This window comes from Taurulus bubalis (assembly GCF_910589615.1).
Source record: "Taurulus bubalis genome assembly, chromosome: 19".
Taxonomy (NCBI): Eukaryota; Metazoa; Chordata; class Actinopteri; order Perciformes; family Cottidae; genus Taurulus; species Taurulus bubalis.
In genome coordinates this window covers 16717223-16735666 of record NC_136607.1, presented here as the reverse complement: position 1 = coordinate 16735666, position 18444 = coordinate 16717223, and the positions used below count along the sequence as shown (strand labels likewise).

Here is an 18444-nt window from a genome sequence, read left to right as displayed (position 1 = left end):
TTGACACAATCTGCCCTTATTCCCAAATGCATAATATTGACTTCTCTTCAAGAAAATCTCCATCCCTATAGGCAATGAGCATTCAGTGTTCGTACAAAAATAATGCTTTCTGAAACTATTCATACAATAAAGTGCACTGTTACGATCACATACGATTCTGTGGCAACGGGTGTCACTCAAAACATGAAACTACCATCCGACCCACTTTCCTCTGTGATTTTCAGCCCAAAAACGCATGTGTACGTATTAAGTCTGTTGCGTTTAGGGCCAGCTGTAAGGAACGGACAGCCCGGTGTCACAGTATTGTAACAGGCGATCGTAACATTGAGAATTTTTTGTTTTAAATGTTCGATTATTGAGTTTTCTGCATCGAGTCGTAATCGTTCAAAGGAGAACTGCAATGCTTTTTTTTTTCCGCCCATTCCGAAAACACAAGCAGCAAATGATCAGACAGAAATAAGCATGAGGGCCATGAAGTTCTTCTGGGCCAGAACGCTTATACTATTTTGTCTTGAATTGAAGAAAGAAAAGCGTAACATTGTTAAGATTGATCTGTCAAACCCCAACTTCAAATATCCTAGTTAAAGTCCTTAAATCAACAGGTCAGGACCATGGTACATCCTCAGGGGAGCATGCAATGTGTATGAAATTAAAATCCACGACAATCTGGACAGCTGTTTGAGGGTTTGGGTTCCGCTGGACCAAAGTGTTGGAAAGAGAGACCAAATGGACTAGTGTTGCTATCTAAGACAGGCCCGATCTTTCAATTGACAAAACTAAAAATGTTGTTTTTTGTTATAAAGATAACCCTGTCTTTTGCACTCTTATCTGTGCTTCAGTTGTCAAGACAGAAGGAGCGCCCCGAGCCCTTCTTGTGCGTCAAATATGAGTCAGAGAAAAAAAAGCACTCGTACATCAGCAGCAGGAGCACAAACAAACTACTCCAGACCAGAAGAAGCAGGATGTAATGAGCACATGCACCAAAGGAACATATTTATGTTATGTTAACAGTTATTCAAAGTATAGTGCGTTTGAAGAGCTTGGTAAATGATATCTACGGCTATTGATTATATTTAAGCCCTTCACATTACATTATGGACTTTACCCCAGCTGAGAGTGAACAGAATTCCTATGAGATGGGTCATGACATCATTGGTTTATGTTCTGTCTTGGGAGTGTTCTCCATTAGCCCTGAAAAACAAACCTGCTGTGCCTGTAGGTTATCACACACCTTGTAGGTCAGCAGGGAGGGAGCCGGATGTCAGCGATATATATTCCTTCAGTGTGAGAGGGCCGCTACAACAAACACGGTATTCAACAGACAACAAGGACAAGAGACCAGGCCGAGGCCGACAAAGAAAAAAAAAGAAAAACACACGGCGGTGTACTTAAAGCTCGAAAAGATGGCGATTTCTGTAATCTTTAGCAAAAGGTCAAGAGACGTCTGGGGTCTGTCTGTCTTTGCACTTTGGCCATACAAAACAAGTCGGTTCAGCACGGACATCGGTTCATTTCATTGTCATATGAACAAAAACAAAGACAGTTTTGAACATGCAAGAGCATATTATTTTTTTTGGGGGGGGTTGTTGGCATTAATTTGCTGGGACCAGGGAGGCCTGCGTTATCGACTGACTATGGATCAGGACCACTCCAGCCTGTGGGCTATTAGGGGGGCGGGCAGTTCACGCTCCTGCCCTGCCGTTCCTTAATTGGTCCCCTCAGAAGCCCGGCGCACACAAACTTCAATCGCAGTGGAAGATTGTACCGAAGAGAAAAGAGAATCCCTGCGTGCGAGCCGCTTGGCATCGATTGCCTCACTCTATCACTTCAGTTTCTTCTTCACCTTTTTTTTTTCTTTTTCACCTGAGATTACAATCAGCTGGGGTGATCTTTGAGTAAACCATACAAGTCGAGATAAAGAGGAGTAGACTGAGGAGAAAACGGCTTGAACAAATGGGAGATGACTCAGGACTGCCTACTGGGTAATTGGGTTTTATCCTCTCATTTTATCAGGCCTTGTTTTGGATTACCGCTACACACACACACACACACACGAAAATGAGAATGATACCTCGACATTAGCAGATCTCAAGATAACTGATTAGGGGTGGGAGAATGAGACCGGTGCTCCAATCTAATTACGATAGTCGCACAAAAGAAACGCTCGACCATCTTGTGAGGAAAGTGCGGGTCTTTTCACTCTCACCGCATCTGGTGTCGAGGTAACCGACGCCGTCGGTGAACACAATGCACACAAAACATGTCAACACGAGATACCGCGGCACAATAGCTTGTCTTTTTCTGTTTCCGCATTCTAATTCGATGCATGCTCATTTCAACCTGACATTTCAATTTCAGATACAACACGGTACTACAATTCAGTGCTTTGAATATGGATCTCGTCAGTACACGTGTACACACCGGCTGGAGACCCCGACAGGATGACGACTGATCCTCCGCTGAGTCCAGCCCCTCGAACGCAGACTGGCCAATCATAGCAAGAAACCCCTGTAACTGTGCTCCACAGACGCCAACGCAATCGTTTGAGATGTTCTTCATTTTCAGGCTGGTTTTGTGGAAATGAGGTTGGAAGGAGATATACGTTGATACAAGCAGGGTACTTTCGCATTTAACTAGCATTAGCACATGAAGGTCTGCACATGCTGCTTATGCTTTGTAATGACTGCAACAGTGAATAAATACTTACTTTACGGTAACAGTGTTGTTCTTTAATCCTGAGTAAAGGTGCTTCAATGCTTCCTTACTTAGCTCCTTTAGCATAGGAGACACTGGATGATCCTTTACCAAAGGAAAGGAGATAATGCCGTCCCACAATTCCTTGCGGCGGCAACAACTAAAGTGACGCACCATTCCATGTAAACAAACGGTATGCCTAACTTGCACAGGTTGAACAATTATTTTCATACAGTCAAAAACTAATGGGATTCATGTTGATGAATATGAATAGACAGTGACAATCCTTCCGTTTAATTTGATATGTATGTATTTAATTTGAACATGTACCAAATAAGTTAAAACAATAATATTAAATAAAATGAACAGTAAATATAGCTAACTATAATCTATTCTCAATAACAAGAAGCATCAGTAAACAAAAAAAAGAAAGCTAAATATAACTGAAAAGTGTAATATGAATATTGCCCCAGTGAATTGTCAGTTTCAACCAAAAGCAGTGTTGATTGTTAAGTGTGACTGTAGCAGGAAGGAAGGAGCTCCGGTTCCTCTCTTTCACACAACGCGATTGAAGCGTCACAAAAGAAGCTCTTTATATAGCCTTCATGCAACAGAATAATAGATTTCAGGAGGTCATGTTGTAGTTCTGTTTTTAATAGTCCCCCTTTGTTGTAGTTTCGCCATGGCAGACCTACGTCAATGACATCCGCCATTGCATCATAACTATGTAGCTTAGTGAAAGTGTTGTCTTTTCCTGACTCCTCATGCAGTCTCCATAACATCGTTCCTTGGCTCCATGACCTTTTCCATAGAGGTCAAGGAAAAGTGGTCAGGAATAGTTGTTAGGTCATTTTTTTACTTTTCGACCGAAGCCCTTTGCTGCTTCAGTGTTGTCCAGTTAGTGGCAGTGTGGGCTCCACGGTAGCTCAGCTTGACACAGTAGCAGTGGGGAAGGGGGCGGGGCTAAGCGAACGGCAAATTGCACTCTAATCAACTTCTATCGGGACTTTTTTTTAAAAAGCCATTCATATCAAACTACACTCAGCATGAAAAATGTTTATTGAACACAAAAGGCACTTTTACAAGCAGTTAGATCACTAGGTTAAAAGATGACTTGAAAGGACGTGAAAATATTCACGCTTTCATTCACTTAATATACATTTATTCATAGCTATTTCCAGTAACCTATTCAAAATCCACCGTATCATTAAGAGATATATACTGTACTTTCGTCATGCCTAAGTCTCACGTGTCCCGGTACAGGAAATGTGGTAATTCCTGCAGCATGTGAAACGAGAGCTGCAGTTTATATATGAAACCAGCGTGACAACGATCCACACTAAGCTATGTCGTAGAGTTGTTTCAGAATAAACTGCATGCCCCATGTTGTTTGCAATAAAGGAACATATCACCCAGTGCGACAGTATGACTGATTTAATGTGTTTTTAATAGTTTCTGAATAACCGTGGAGCTCCACAGAGCTTGGAGTCATACGGTCAGCTATTCATACTGTGGTTACACAGAAATACTGGCTATAGGATACATTCGATTTTTTTTTTTTAAATAACCAGCATTTATTACTAAATAAAAACCCACTTGCACAAACGAGCTTCGACATTATAAAGTAGATGCTGTAGCAGCATCTATCATCAGCTCTGGGTTTGAGTCGGTCCAAACCAGCTAAGATGAAATAAAGCAGAAATAGGCAAAGCTAGTTATTGATTCGGCTGTCTGTGAGGTGAAACAAAAGTAGTCTTTAAATGAATGTAGCCACATCGATGCACAGAATAGAGGTTATCTATCTTAATGACAAAGGGGAGTCCTTGGCTGAAGGGGAACCTCATCAAAGTTACACATGCATAACCTTGCAAAGGTGCTCAGAGAGCAGAAGAAAACACACAACCTCACGAATGGATAAACATTTAAATTCAACTGTTCAAGTCATTAACCAGTGTCAATACGCGAAAGGAAAGGAATTCAAAACAGCTCAGGGACACTGTAAATAAAAGCGGGTATTTGTTGTTTCCATATATTTAAAACATTTTGTTTTAAAATGCTTAATTCATTTTCATTTATATGTAAATCAGTAGCGCAAATAGAGATTTTTTTTTTTGCATATGTGACCAACCAGCAGGAAAAGACTGCAGGAGATTATGTAGCTACAATACACCAAGAGGATTGTGGATAAAAGCACGATGGAATGACTCACGCTAGTTTTTTTTTGTCCAGAATCATTTAGAAAAGGTGCAATGAAGAGAGAAAACGTGACGATTCTTCAGCCAATCATGCTTCATGAGAAAAGGACATGACTCCTCACTGCATTGTGGTCTGATAAGAACACTTGTGTTGTGAACCCTGGTCTGGGTTAATGCTCTGGGTTGAGGGAGTTGTGAAGCTGGAGCATTAGAAAGAAGCTCGGCAGTTCTTAAGACTCAAGAGTGACATTTTACCACTAATCAGGCCAGGAAGTAAAAAAAAAAAAAGAGAGAGAGAGCTGGTTCTAGGCATAGTGATGGCCAAGGAAGGGAATACTGAGCAGTGTTGGCTGATCAAGGCTGTGAGAGCCAACCAGGGGATGTAGGGAGGCCCGCAGAGGGGACACCACAGCAGTCGAGCTGAAATAAGCTGCACACAATGTTTGGTGAACTTTCAACTTCTATTGAAGACGCTGGGCTTTTGAAGAAAAATAAATCCTGCTCTTAAATGCCAAATAAAAACAAAAAAAGGAGGCCGTTAAGGTGAACAGTCAGAGAGAATAGGTGCAGTGAGTCACAGTGTGGCGCTAAACATTCTCCTCTAAACACAGGTGTGTCTGTTGTCCCATGGAGTTTACTCCTCTTTGCTCAGCGAGAGGTGTGTTGTTCTTACCAGAGCTGTCTCCGAGGAAAAACTGCACATTCAAAGCCGACAGCGTGGTGAAATCATGTATTCTAGACATGGCGCTATGGTGCTGCACGTGGTCAGTCAACACAAATTATATAAATCTGTTCACACCCAATAAATAAATAATGTTATTTATGTATGAGGTGGATGATAAATAACATCTGGGCTCATTCTTTCAATGTGAATGTATGTAGACACATACGACTCACGTTAGGTAACGAAAACGTAATTTCAGCTTGAAGAAAACATTCTTATTAATATAACATTTCACTGTTCCTTTAAAATAGTCTGTTCAAAGTTCAAATCCAGATTACATATGAACACATCTTCGCACCATTATAATTTACCTTGGCCTCATACTAACATGTACTGAGCATGAACTCATCAGAATGACACTCAATGCAACCTCCATTAGTTTTGCTGATGGCTCCGTTATTTAGCCAAGCAGGACTGTGCTGCCCACCGGCTGCTAACGATAACTGGCTCTCCTCCTGCCGATTTCGGCACTTGATTTGTTGTTCACTGTGTAGCATTTCAGGGGGAAAAAAAGAATATTGTGCATTCCCTGGTTGCCTCTCAGATTTTAGTCGCTATTAGTCTTTTTGGCACCAAAAGCATCGGCTCTCCATAGTCTGCACAGGACTGAGCATTGCTGTGCTGAAAAACACAGGAGGCATCTTCAAACAACGACGGATTTTTTTCCACTTTGTTTTATTCTTAGAAAGACAGAACGTTGTTGGTTTCACAACACACTGTCACACATGACTACAGAGAGGTATTATATGGACTGCGTGCACCAAGAGGGAATCTTAAACCCCATCCTGCATTTCTGAGACTCTCAAAAGCACCAAATAGCCGTTGAGAACAGACAGGGCTGCATAAAATATGACCAGGCATGGTGCTTTTCTGCAGCTCGAGGTGTCATCTGAATTGTTTTTTAGTAGCAGAGGGAGAGAGAACCTTACTTGGATTCACAAAAAGGAGGCCGAGCTACAGGAATGTGGACAAACAACCCAAACGGCTACCAGCTGTACTGTGTTCGGGAGAGACAAAGACAAAACCCAGAGCATTAAATGGGATCACAGTCCATCTTAAATGACAACAATTTCCTCAAACATTTACCACCGCGCCCCCGACCGGGCCTCAAACCTTTGCCGGTGGCCAATGTCAAAGCCAACATGGTGGATGACAACAGCATATGCAGCCATGACGGCGTGCGTTTCTTTAAGTGCACAGTAACCGGGCTTTATCGGTTCTGAAGCACGCTAACAAGGAAATCAATCACAGGCCTCGCCTGTATGGATTACTTTTACATTTCTTCATATTTGATGCATTTCCAATAAGTTTGATATCAATGTTGTCACATGATGTTGAAGTCGCCCTCGAAAGACAACACACAAAACAACAACCGGAAAACATTGATTCTGGCTGATGTGTTCTTTTTCCCCTCACTCGACACCAAAACTGGCGCTCGAACATGTTCGCTTCTGCATGTCAAAACACTGCCGCACACACACACACACACAAAAACACACCCACGAAGACCCACTGAACCCCTACTTTAATCCAAAAGTCATTAAATATGCATTTGCTTTTGATTACTCTTGAAATTAATTCATCAGGGAGAACAGTGTCAGGTGCTCGCTGTAACTGACAAACTGCTGTGGCAGTTACTGATAACATGAGACACTTAGGTATTCTGCACTGTGACCCTCCCGTCTCTCGCTCTCCCTCTCTCTCTCTCTTTGCTTTTTGCTTCAAACACTCCCTGCTCCCTCGCTCTGCCTCTCCACGCTCCAGCTCTCCTTTCTCCTTCAGTCAGGTGAGGTGAGAAATGATACCACAACCGAAACATTCGTCACAGCAGCAATCCACAGAAACTAAATTACATGGAGGGGGGGATTGCAAGGGAAGAGTGGACAACAAGAAAGGATGAGGAGGACGGCGTATTTATGAAACAAAAGAACAAAAACTGCTACCCATACTGTAGATACAAAATAAGAAGAGAGAAGTGCAAGAGGGGACAGGGGGGCGGGGGGTGGCATTGAAGTGAATGGCGTATGGTGTGAATCTTGCCTTTGTGGCAATGCCCTTGAGTTAGCCAGTGAGGCATTGAATGGTGAATTGTGGATGAGCAGTTGTCTCCAAGGCTTCCCCTTTCAGTGTTATTAGGAAACACATGACAGCAATGCTAGCTCTTATCGAACAGAAAGCTTCAAGGCTGCCAGAGACGAGGCTGAGAGGCAAGTCTGCAGGAGCGAGGCTGAAATGGCAACATTTGACACCCTGTCAGTCTCTCTGCATTCGGGGGCCATTCGGCACCACACTAGGACGGCACAGTGCACGCATTCAGTATGCATGCAACATGTATTAGTTATGCTGAATGATGAAAGTAACATCGCTGCAACTATGAATATATGATGGAGAATGCCACGAGCCGATCCTAAGGGTTGGTATCGAGGACGATCTGGGCACGCTTGAATGAAGGCCGATCAAATAGTCCGGCCTTTCATCACCGTGCTCCACATTTCAAGATATGCCAGTGACAGATGCGAGTGCACCTTTGTTAAAAATACATATATGCGCACACTTGTGTGAATGACATGTTTACAAATACAGACTGAAGCCTTCTCCTTTTTTAGCCGGCACTGACTGTTGCCATCCCAGGTTAAAATGACGAACATCGCTGATGGTGGCAGGTCAGCCGAAGGTGACGCGTGAGGGAAGAACGTACACCTGAATCCAATGCAGGAGGGACTTAGACCTGCATTCTCTCTAAAAAATCCAGCAGGGGGCAACTCCTCTGGTTGCAAAAAGAAGTCTACAGTAATTGTATAGAAGTCAATGAGAAAATGACTACTTTTTACTGACATTTTCAAAGTGTACCCGAGTGAACATCAGTTTATAGTCTCAATCGTTTCAAGTCTTCTTCAATGGTCGATAGAGAGGCTTTAGGGCATGGCCATCTTGTAATCAACAGGTTCAACCCTTTCACAGTGTGTGCTCAGGTCATGAAAGTGAATTGTAACCCTTTGGTCGTTGAACAGTGTCTTCGTTCGTCGTCGGGTTGACTCTCGGCTCACTCCCTCTCGTGTAACTTCTGCTTGACGAACAAGATGGCGAGGGCTAAAAAGCCAAACGAGAGGCTTCGTAACTGTAATCCGCAAACCGATTGCGAAATATTATTTTATTTTAATTTATCGGGACAAAAACAACATCCCTAAAAAATGCTGACTCCAAACAATAGAGAAACAGAAAACAATGACTGCATCTATTGACATAGAAAGATTCTACAATACAAATCTGCGTATAACCACAATGGAATTAAGCAGGGATAGGACGTTGCATCAACAGATATATAATATAACCATTGTTTTTTATTGGAGCAAACAAAAGGATTCTGTTCCACTCAATCGTACCTCTCATGGGAATACTATGCACAAAAGCTTGTCTATTGACCAGATTCCAAAGTCTCAATATCTCAAAGACATCAAACAATAGCTATTTGATTACTACTGTAGCTCCGTCCAAAACAGGCGGTCGCCCCGATTTATCACAGGAATGGTTACTTTCAAGCAAAATGTCTTATTTGCAAAAATATTCCCAATCCTGTCTCCATATTTGCTTTCGCTGTAGACAATATTCCCCCTTACACCCTTGTTTGGCGGCTGGTGAGCTTAGATCCCTCTGAACGAGGAGAGGAAACGATGGGAGAGGGGGTTGGTGAGCTGGATGGAGAGAAATGGGTTCCCTTTGAATAATGCAATAGCGAAACTGGGCAATATGACCACCATGCGATCTCCTCCTGAATAGAAACAACTGTGAATACCAGCCCATCTGTGCTCTCGAATTCATCTCATGCAAAATGTCAGTTAAATCAAAGCTGGGGCTTGGAAAAGAGTCTGGCAGTCATTTTTTGTGGGATAAATAAAACATGGCAGAAATGACTTCATTGCCCTTTATTCCACTCTCTCACTCCCGCGCTCTGCTTCTATCTGGAGTTTGCTCACTTACGCCATGCTCGAGCCAGGTTGGACTTTTTTAGCAGCAGGAGGGACAATGGCTGCAGCAACAAGCCTCAGCCACGTCGGCAGCCTTGTTCGATTTTGATTAAATTAAAAGAACCTTCGTGTTCCTGAATTGAAATGTAATTGTGCATTGTGCCAGCATCTTACAGTGCTGCTGGGTTGTTGAATATCATGTTTTAATTTTTTAATACCCCAGATCTATGCAGGACCATTCTGGTTGCAGGAAGGTTCGAGTGGCAGTTATCCTACCTAACCTACTGGAGCATGATGTAACGTCAATCAGACGTCTGTCAGCGGCTTGGCGTGTGGATAGAGAGCGCTGCTTTGCTTCAGGCCCAACAGTGTTGTCACGGCATGGGGGCACCTTGATTTCACCTCAATGACCTTTTAAAGTCCATCAGGTAGAGACGTTCCAAGAAAAGAAAATTGCTTTCTAATACCTGAACTTGCATATCGCCATAATAAAGATACGATACGAAGTGCGTGCAAAAAAATCTTGTTTGACAGAAGTTAAATAGATTCATATTTATAGATTGATACATTTATTTCCCTAATTTGGTAAAGTGCGGCCACAATTTCGGAGAAACAAGCGAGACGGCTCACTCGTTATCGCCATTGATTTTGGACGCAGCGATATAATGATGGAAGTACAGCTATACCGAGTGATACATCTTTCTCCTCTCTGCCGAGCGGCCAGAATGTACGGAACCGGTAGCGAGTGGCGCGTTTTCAGTCAGTCAGTCAGTCTTTGTTATGATGGAGACCGTCTGACTTTGAAAACTCAGGGTGGACCAACACAGTCAAATTCCAGCTTCTCCTCCATTTTCTACAGTGACGTCCCCGAGGCTTTTCTGAAAAGTTTCACCGATTCTCAACTGGAAGCGCTCCAACCGTTCAGAAAAATTGTGCTGGGTGCAGCATGTTTTCTTAAGGCGGCTTGATGTGCTCTCTCCTCACTGGGAACACATTTTAAAAAGAAGCTTGCGCCAAGAAAAATGCGTCAAAGCAACCCAACTTTTTCAAAGAAAAATGCCAAAATTCCTTTGCTACAGCGTCTAAGAATTGTGAAGACTTGCTGCTTTGTCCGATGTGACAGTATTTAATGAATACCTCCATCTTTTAGCCTTGGTTGGACAACACAAGGAATTCAGTATCTTTTCATAAAATTGTAATACTCCACATATTAAACAATTAAGCGAGAAGGTCATCTGTATATGAATTGATAAAAAAAGGTGTGTTGCAGCCATAATCTACATGCTTCATGTTTGCGATGTCTCTGTACAAGCTCTCTATTTACCCACACGTTGAAGCATCACATTGTGTTTTTCGAGGTTGGCTTCGGTTGAGACGTGACAATCGAGCATTTTCTCAAAATCATGAATAGCTCCACAAAAGGAATTGATTCAGAAACTCGTGGCTTTGCGAAAGCGGCGGCACTTCACACAGACGACTCAAGCTGCGTCGCCGCACTCGCGTGTGACACACACACTCTACATACATATAAACATAGCCGAGCTGTGGGGGCATCTTTCTCAGCCGTTCACTGCCAACGCGGCTGCTTGCCTGATCGCACGCGCCTGCAAAACGCCTCTCCGTTCGCTATCAATGAGCTCCCCCCCCCCCCCCGTCTCCTCCCCTCAATGCACCTGTGGGCGGTGATTCTAGGTTCCTACAGTTTGGGGTTAGTGTTCTCCTCCCTTTGTGTTCTTCTCAGTTTAAAATCGAAAAGCTTGCAGGTGAGCGAGAGGATCCCGTCCTTCAGAGGCATGAAGATTAAATTAGGATGCTGAATAATAACCTCACATGAATTTTCAACTGTATGGAGGGTGTGTGTGTGTGTGTGTGTGTGTGTGGCTCGATCACTCAATCCTTTTTTTTTTTCCTTTTCTCCAACCGGTCTCCATTGCCTGTAGGTTTTACATTATTTAGCCAGTTTTTCGTGAAGTCTGCCTTTTCCCATGTCATTTCTGCATAATGTATTTGACTGTTGACATCCATATTATTGCACAACATAAATAGTTGATTCCACAGCCTGGCAGAAAGCCATCACAGATGCCACTTTATAGCAACATATACCTATGCAGCTGATGAAAACTACATTGTGCACGCACACAGGCACATTTCACTTTCTTGCACTCACAATGTTGTTGTTTCTTCCGCTGCCAAGCGTAGGTCACGCCTTTCAAATATAGCATGCATCACTTTACATGGAAATGTAGCCACTGTGGAAAAGCTGGTCATGTAACATACAGCCAGCTTTCAAAAAGGTCATATTTAACACCCTTACTAAATAAATTTAAAAAAGGCAAAAACCCTCCTGATCTCGACATGCAAAGTTGCCCCGAAGATACATATGCATAATCTAATATTTATGCTATGCAAATTTCTAAAGTTGAAGCTAATTTCAGAACTTGGGATGCAGAAATGAAAGCCTTGGGGCTAGTTAACTAATTGACTTGCAAATGCATCTTTGTTTCACTGGCATGTGAGCGAAAATGGATGTCAATAGGTCAGGACAGATTCACCAGAAGAAGAAAGGGAGAGATTCCATGATGACCAAATGGGAAACATTCAGGGACCACGCATAGCAGCTGGGTCTTCTCTCCCGGCCTTCAGGCACAAACTTACCAGATGAACAGAAAGACAGCGAGAATGTACACACGTGGTTACCTCTTGGTAGTTGATAGTTGGGTATGATGATGGCTGGGGAATTAAAACGAAAAAAGAAGCATGCACAACATTTAAAGCGACCAACACCAACGAGAAGTGACCACATGCCCTCAAGCGATCATCTCCATTTAACCAAGATTGGGAATGGAATACGGTCACTTTGAGAGAGACGACATCGCTTAAAGAAGGGAGCAACGTGGCATACATGCAGGAGAGCGTCTTCTTCATTGCTACTGATATATGTCCTCAACAGGAAAACCTCTCAATTACCCAACTCACAGAGTGAGCTCACGAGACCATCAAACTCCGTTTGAATTTTGCAGCCCAGCCCAAAAAAAATTAAATGAAATGTGTAAGAAAAATTAATAAAATGGTCAAACTTGGCACAAAAATGAATTGTCAGACACCACTCGCACAGTGGGCTGTGGGTAAGATACGGAATGATACCATCTCTCTTTTTCCATTACAGTTGAAAAGGGCAGCAGAGCGGATATGATCTTCGCTGTTAACGTTATCGGAGCAAAACACCGCCGGTCAAACTGATCCGGGATCTCATTTGATTAGAATCACAGCGCCATACGCGGCTCTGTTTTAACCTTTAGATTCAATAAAAAAACAAAAAAACACCCATCTTGTCGAAAAGAACCACATTATTCATACACGGCAAAGCAAAACTTGTCATAATTTAAATGCAAGCTTAAAAAAAAAAATGTTGGGCTTTTTTTATATATATATATACAGTCACGCGCACACACACACACACACACAGTGTTCACTTTTCAGAACCCAAACACACTTAAACCCACTGCTATCTCTCGAGACTCACACGTCTTTGTTTTTTCCCGAGTTTATTCTCACCCCCTAAACCCCCCATGGGATCAACAAAAAAAAACGTCCAGCTCAAAGAGAGAGTCTGTGCTGCGCTTACCTCTCGCTAACGTGGCCGGGACTCGCGAGCCGAGGAGCACGAGGATGCCAAAACTCAGGTAGCATCCTCCCGAAAACTGTCCCATCACTGCTCTGCGTGTGTCCCTCCCCGCCGGGTCTGGGGGCACCGGACTCGGGTCTCCAGCATGTGTCGGCTGCTCGTCGGTGCCTCCATGCACGGTCTCGCGCCCCGACGGCCACCTCCTGCTCCCCCACCCTCGTCCTCCTCCTCCTCCTCCTCCTCCCCCACCACCCGCTGGTCCAGGTGTTTTGGCTAGTTAGTGTCCGCCACTGAGAGCCGTCAGCCTCGCGGAGTCGCAGTGCGGTGGGAAAGAGATAGAAAGTGGCGCGGAGCTTTCGGAGCAGTCCGCGCACTCCGCTGCGCGAGGAGAGGGGAATAATTAGACTCGAGCGCGCGAGCCAACTGCTTTCGGGTTTTCGGAGAGGGGAGAGAGAGAGAGAGACTAGAGAGAGAGAGAGAGAGAGTAGTAAAAGAGAGAGATGGGTCTCGTCCAAACCCCCTGTGGACCTGTTGAGAAATTACAAAGGTGTGTGCGTGTGTGTGTGTGCATGTGCGCACGCGCCTCGTTTGTGTGAAAAACAACAGCTTTCAATTATCTCTCTCCCCGTTGTTGTTTTTGTTTTTTTTCTCCTCCCCACATTTTCAGCCATACACCCCAAGACGGTTTTCTTGACAGAAATGTGGTCCTTGAAATCGGCACCATGGCGTTGGAGCTCTCGCCAGTGGCGTTGTTTGGAAAATTACCTTTTTACTAATTAATGCTCATGTTCAGCCTTATGAGCATATGGCCATGCGATAGGTGTCCAATTACCAATTAAGCATGCAGTATAGCTCAGTTAAATCAGGCTACCTCTTTCCGAGTCTCCCTTTACAGATGATTTAATCATCTTTGGTGTTTTTATGAGCAGCCTGAAGAAATGCATAAGCAAAGGTGGAGGAGATATTCAGTTAAAAGTAAGTCAAGTAAAGAAAATACAAGTAAACATTCAAGTTTTTAAAGTATTGCTTTTCAGAGAAGACGTTTAGGATATTATGAATTTTGCATTATTATCACTGAATCATACACACAGACTTAATGTAATTCTAAGGAAAGGCAGGAGGTGGAAGATATATTGAATAGAAAAAAATAGCTAAATGTATTTTAGGTATGAAGTACCCACTATGCAGGCACAGTAGATCTATTGTGGTGTTATAGAACAATTATTGATGCACATAAAAAGCATTTGGGGTAGGCTCAGGTGATTAGTATTAAAGGTGTTCAGCTTGCTGTTAATAATGCATATCGTAGTTTTTTCAAATTATAATCATGGTGTCACATATTCAGGCCACTGAGGGGGGAGGACTCAAAAGCGGACAAAGGCCAGCAGGTGTGTAGGAAAGGAAACGTGCTGGAGGCAATGATCGGGAACAGGCTTACAAGTTGGCAACGAGATGGCGGCGTGAACCGCCAAACACATTCATGAGGGCACGACTGGTGAACAGGAACAGGCGGCAGAATGCAAAGCCTCTGCACAGCATGGTGGAGGAGGGGGCTGGTAGGAGATCTGTCAGGGTCATTGGAGAAATGAGACACAGGTGGACGGGCAGGCGGATGAGGGGGCGGTAGGTGAGTAGGACAGGGAGTGAAGAAGGTCTGAGGCCATCTGGTGGACAGGTAGAGAATAGCAGGGATTGTAAAGCATCATGGGAATGTGACATATTAGAGTCCAAGGTTTTTACAAATTAGATTTTGGATATCTTCTTTTATCACTCCATAAATCAGGCATGCAAAAAAATGCTTTTAGGAATAAATGTTGCACAAATAAACCTATGAATGCTAAAGTCTGAAGTGCTACTGAAGTGGCTCAGAAAAAGAGAAAAAAAAACACAAAGATAGGTACAATCACATTCCCCAGGTGATTACTTAAAAATATGTTTTGTATAACAAGTTTTCTTAAATGTGCCAACTTTTAGTGAATTTAAAAGAACTCTACATACTCAAATAGACAAACATTTCGGTGTTTAATTCACTACACTGTATTATGGATGTGTTCTTTCCATTAGTCTGAAAAAAAGACTAAAAGCAACAAAAAAAAACTCAAAGTACCTCAGTCGTGTACTTCATCACAGCTATTGAATATATGTACTAACTCTGTATATGGTTGCATAGTGCAATGCATGCCATTTCATAAACAGATAATACGTTTTGAAAGAACATTTTCATCTGAAAACTAACTCCTTGCCGTCACATGTTGTGGAGTATAAAGTACAATACATCCATTAGCAATGTGCTGCAGTGATACTCCAGTAAAGTACCTCAAACTTGTCCGTACTTGAGCTGCTGTACTCTTATAGAAAATAATGACGAGTCGCTCTTTTATCAGCTGCCATTGAAATGTACTGCGATAACATAGCCTTTTAATAAAACGTCTTTTTGAAGTATCTCCTTCCCCTGAATCACTTGTACCCTTGCTTATCGGCAGTACACGTTAGGATGTGCTGTACCATTCAGGATGTGTGTCTATTCGTTTTTTATGTAAATCACTGCAGTTTGACCTTCTCTGACATAATTACCCTATTGACCAGACATTCAGTGGTTCATTTCCCACAGTTCTTGCCAGGGGTCATCCTGTCAGGCGAGGTTAACTGCTTGATAATATTTCTAAAAGGGAGCCATATACTGTGCATTAACTATTTTTCGAGGGCCTCGAGGCTATTGCGTTACCCGACAGACCGTGAACAATAGCAAGACGCTGCAAGTGCTCTTCTTTATTGTCTGTTTTATTATTTCGGGGGAAACATCAACATCGTCAGCTTGACACATTCACTTTGCTCGTAGACTTTATTTAACCCTTTTCACCTGGGGGAGGGGTGGGGATGTGGCTCAGTGGGAAGAGCGGGCTGTCCTTGAAAACACGACGGCGGCGGTTCGATCCCCGGCTCTCGCTGTCTGCGCGTTGAGGTGTCCTTGAGCGGGCACGGCGAAGTTCACTTTCATGTCGGCATACGAGTACAGCCAGATGGCAGAAAAACACTCAATGTGTGTGTGTGTGTGTGTGTGTGATAAGAAGCCTGGGCTGATGATTGACAGGCAAATAAAACTAACGAGATGCCCCTAGTTTGTCCCACATCGGGTTTTATTGTCCAGAGAAATGCTCGGGGAAGTGTTCAACTGCTCCATTGTGGGAAATAATGCTGAGGTGCATATTAGTGGAGGACTACTACAACGGCAGCTTGTCTCACAGGACCAGAACACACTGGCTATGGAATAGGGCACTTTCACTTTCAGTGTAGTTCAAGCGAGTTTCACTGCAGCCCAAAACAATAAAAAGCTCATCACAAAATAAATAAACAAATAAATACCCTTTTCCACAGGGACGAGATAAAAGCCTGTTTTCAGCTTTTAAAGATTTATTTGCTCCATCCAGCGTACAAAGCAGACAGGGCCAAACAATCAGACTTTACTGTTGTGGTTATTTTTAAATCCAGACTCCTTAATTTCTCAAAAACGCATCTTTGGTTTTTCTAATCACAATTGTATACCAGAATTGACTGTATCTTGGTCTTAACTGTGGAACACTCCTTATGGATATGTGTTAGAAATCTCAATATTATACAGTTGTGTGCAGGAAGAAGAAGACAAAACCTCTTTAAAAACACTTCCATGGCCTTATTTGACAAGAACGAGAAAGAAAGCATGGTTTGCAACTTCTCATAAATAAATATGATGCAGGGGAAACATCCTGCAAATACACGTTCATTTAAATAAACAGACGCACAGATAAGATCCTATCAAGCGGGAGACATTGCAGAATGTGTTGCTGCCTTGCTTCATCTGTCGGATGGAGGGTGTTGCATTCATTCTCTGGTGGCAGCGTGCAAAGAACAAGCAGTTTCTTGCTTTTACCACATGAAGTATTTCAGAGAGCGAGGCAGAAGCGTCATGGCCACCTGGCTGCCGCAGCATCGGCTCACAGTGGGAATGAGTGACACGAGCACAAATAATCCACTTTATTGTCTTTGGTATGTTGAATTCGGTGCGAATCATCAAACTCCTTTTGTATATATATATATATATATATATATATATATATATATTCTTTTTTGGCAACAGAACTTGCATGGACACATCCTGTAAAACTGTATGTGTATGAACAAGATGGTGATGTGATTTTTTTTGCAGACTGTAACGCGTTTTAAAAACCAAGGCGAGAGTCAAGAGAAGAGAAGAGTAAAAGACCGCCGCTTTCTAAAGCTTTTGTGAGATAGGATATGCATTTCACATGTTTCTTTAGAGCTTACTGTGTTGGTGAGTAATGTTGAATACAAATTCTAATGAAAACCACTCAAAGTACCTTTGAGTGCATGAGTTCAGAGATGATTGACAGTTATTCATCCACCCTCCCTTACAGCTAACCTGGAGTTTAACCCTGCAACCCCCAGTCCAACGTACACCAACGTGTGTGTGTGTGTGTGTGTGTGTGTGTGTGTGTGTGTGTGTGTGTGTGTGTGTGTGTCTACTCAGCAGATCTCAGCTAGATGTGTCTGCAACGACCACTGCTGTATTGTGTGATCGAATGAATGCAACCCAAGAATGGCCAACCCCCCCGTCGGGGGTTGAAATGCATTGTGAAACGCATTACATTCAAACTCGAAAGTAAGCCACAATGTGTGCAGGCTGCGGCTCAAAGCCGTCATATAATACAGTTCATACAATCTGGCCAAAACCAAATTTAACACACCATGCACAGCAGAGAGTGCACTGGTAGTTACGTTAGCTGTTAGCTGTTAGCTGTTAGCCAAACACGGCGTCCAAACCAATACAAGTGTGTGACACGATTTCTCCCTTACTGTGTCTCTAAGCACAGAGAAGAAACAATGCGCTCAGGTGTTTTTATCACTAATGGCCTCTGCAGGACGGTTAAGACTAGCGAGTGTTGAGTCAGAAAGCAGTCAATGGCAATATCGAACAGACAATAAATTGTATTTTTGAGAAAACACCGCAACCACTAGATCCATGAGCATGCACCCATAACTGGGCGCCCAAAATACGATGCTTTTTGCGGCAGTAGAATGCGAGATTAGCCGTGGACGGACACCAAGGGGCACATTCGCACACGCACACACACACACACACACACACACACACACACGCATGCACTCAGCGAGGGCTGACCACCTCCAGTGCCGTGGTGAAAGGGAGCTGCATTAGGAGGTATACATTAGCAGTAGATGTGGTCG

At 43.2% G+C, this 18444-nt stretch overlaps 1 protein-coding gene across 1 annotated transcript in view; it reads right to left on the bottom strand.

The window, feature by feature from the left end:
* LOC306751141 (netrin receptor UNC5D-like) overlaps positions 1-13288 on the bottom strand; it is a gene marked incomplete at both ends in the record, with an annotated part of 151307 nt that extends 138019 nt beyond the window's left edge. The window contains one exon of the mRNA XM_079234680.1: positions 13204-13288. Coding sequence (XP_079090806.1) covers positions 13204-13288 — 85 coding nt within the window. The remainder of the gene's footprint in view (positions 1-13203) is intronic.
* Between the last annotated feature and the right edge of the window lie 5156 nt (positions 13289-18444).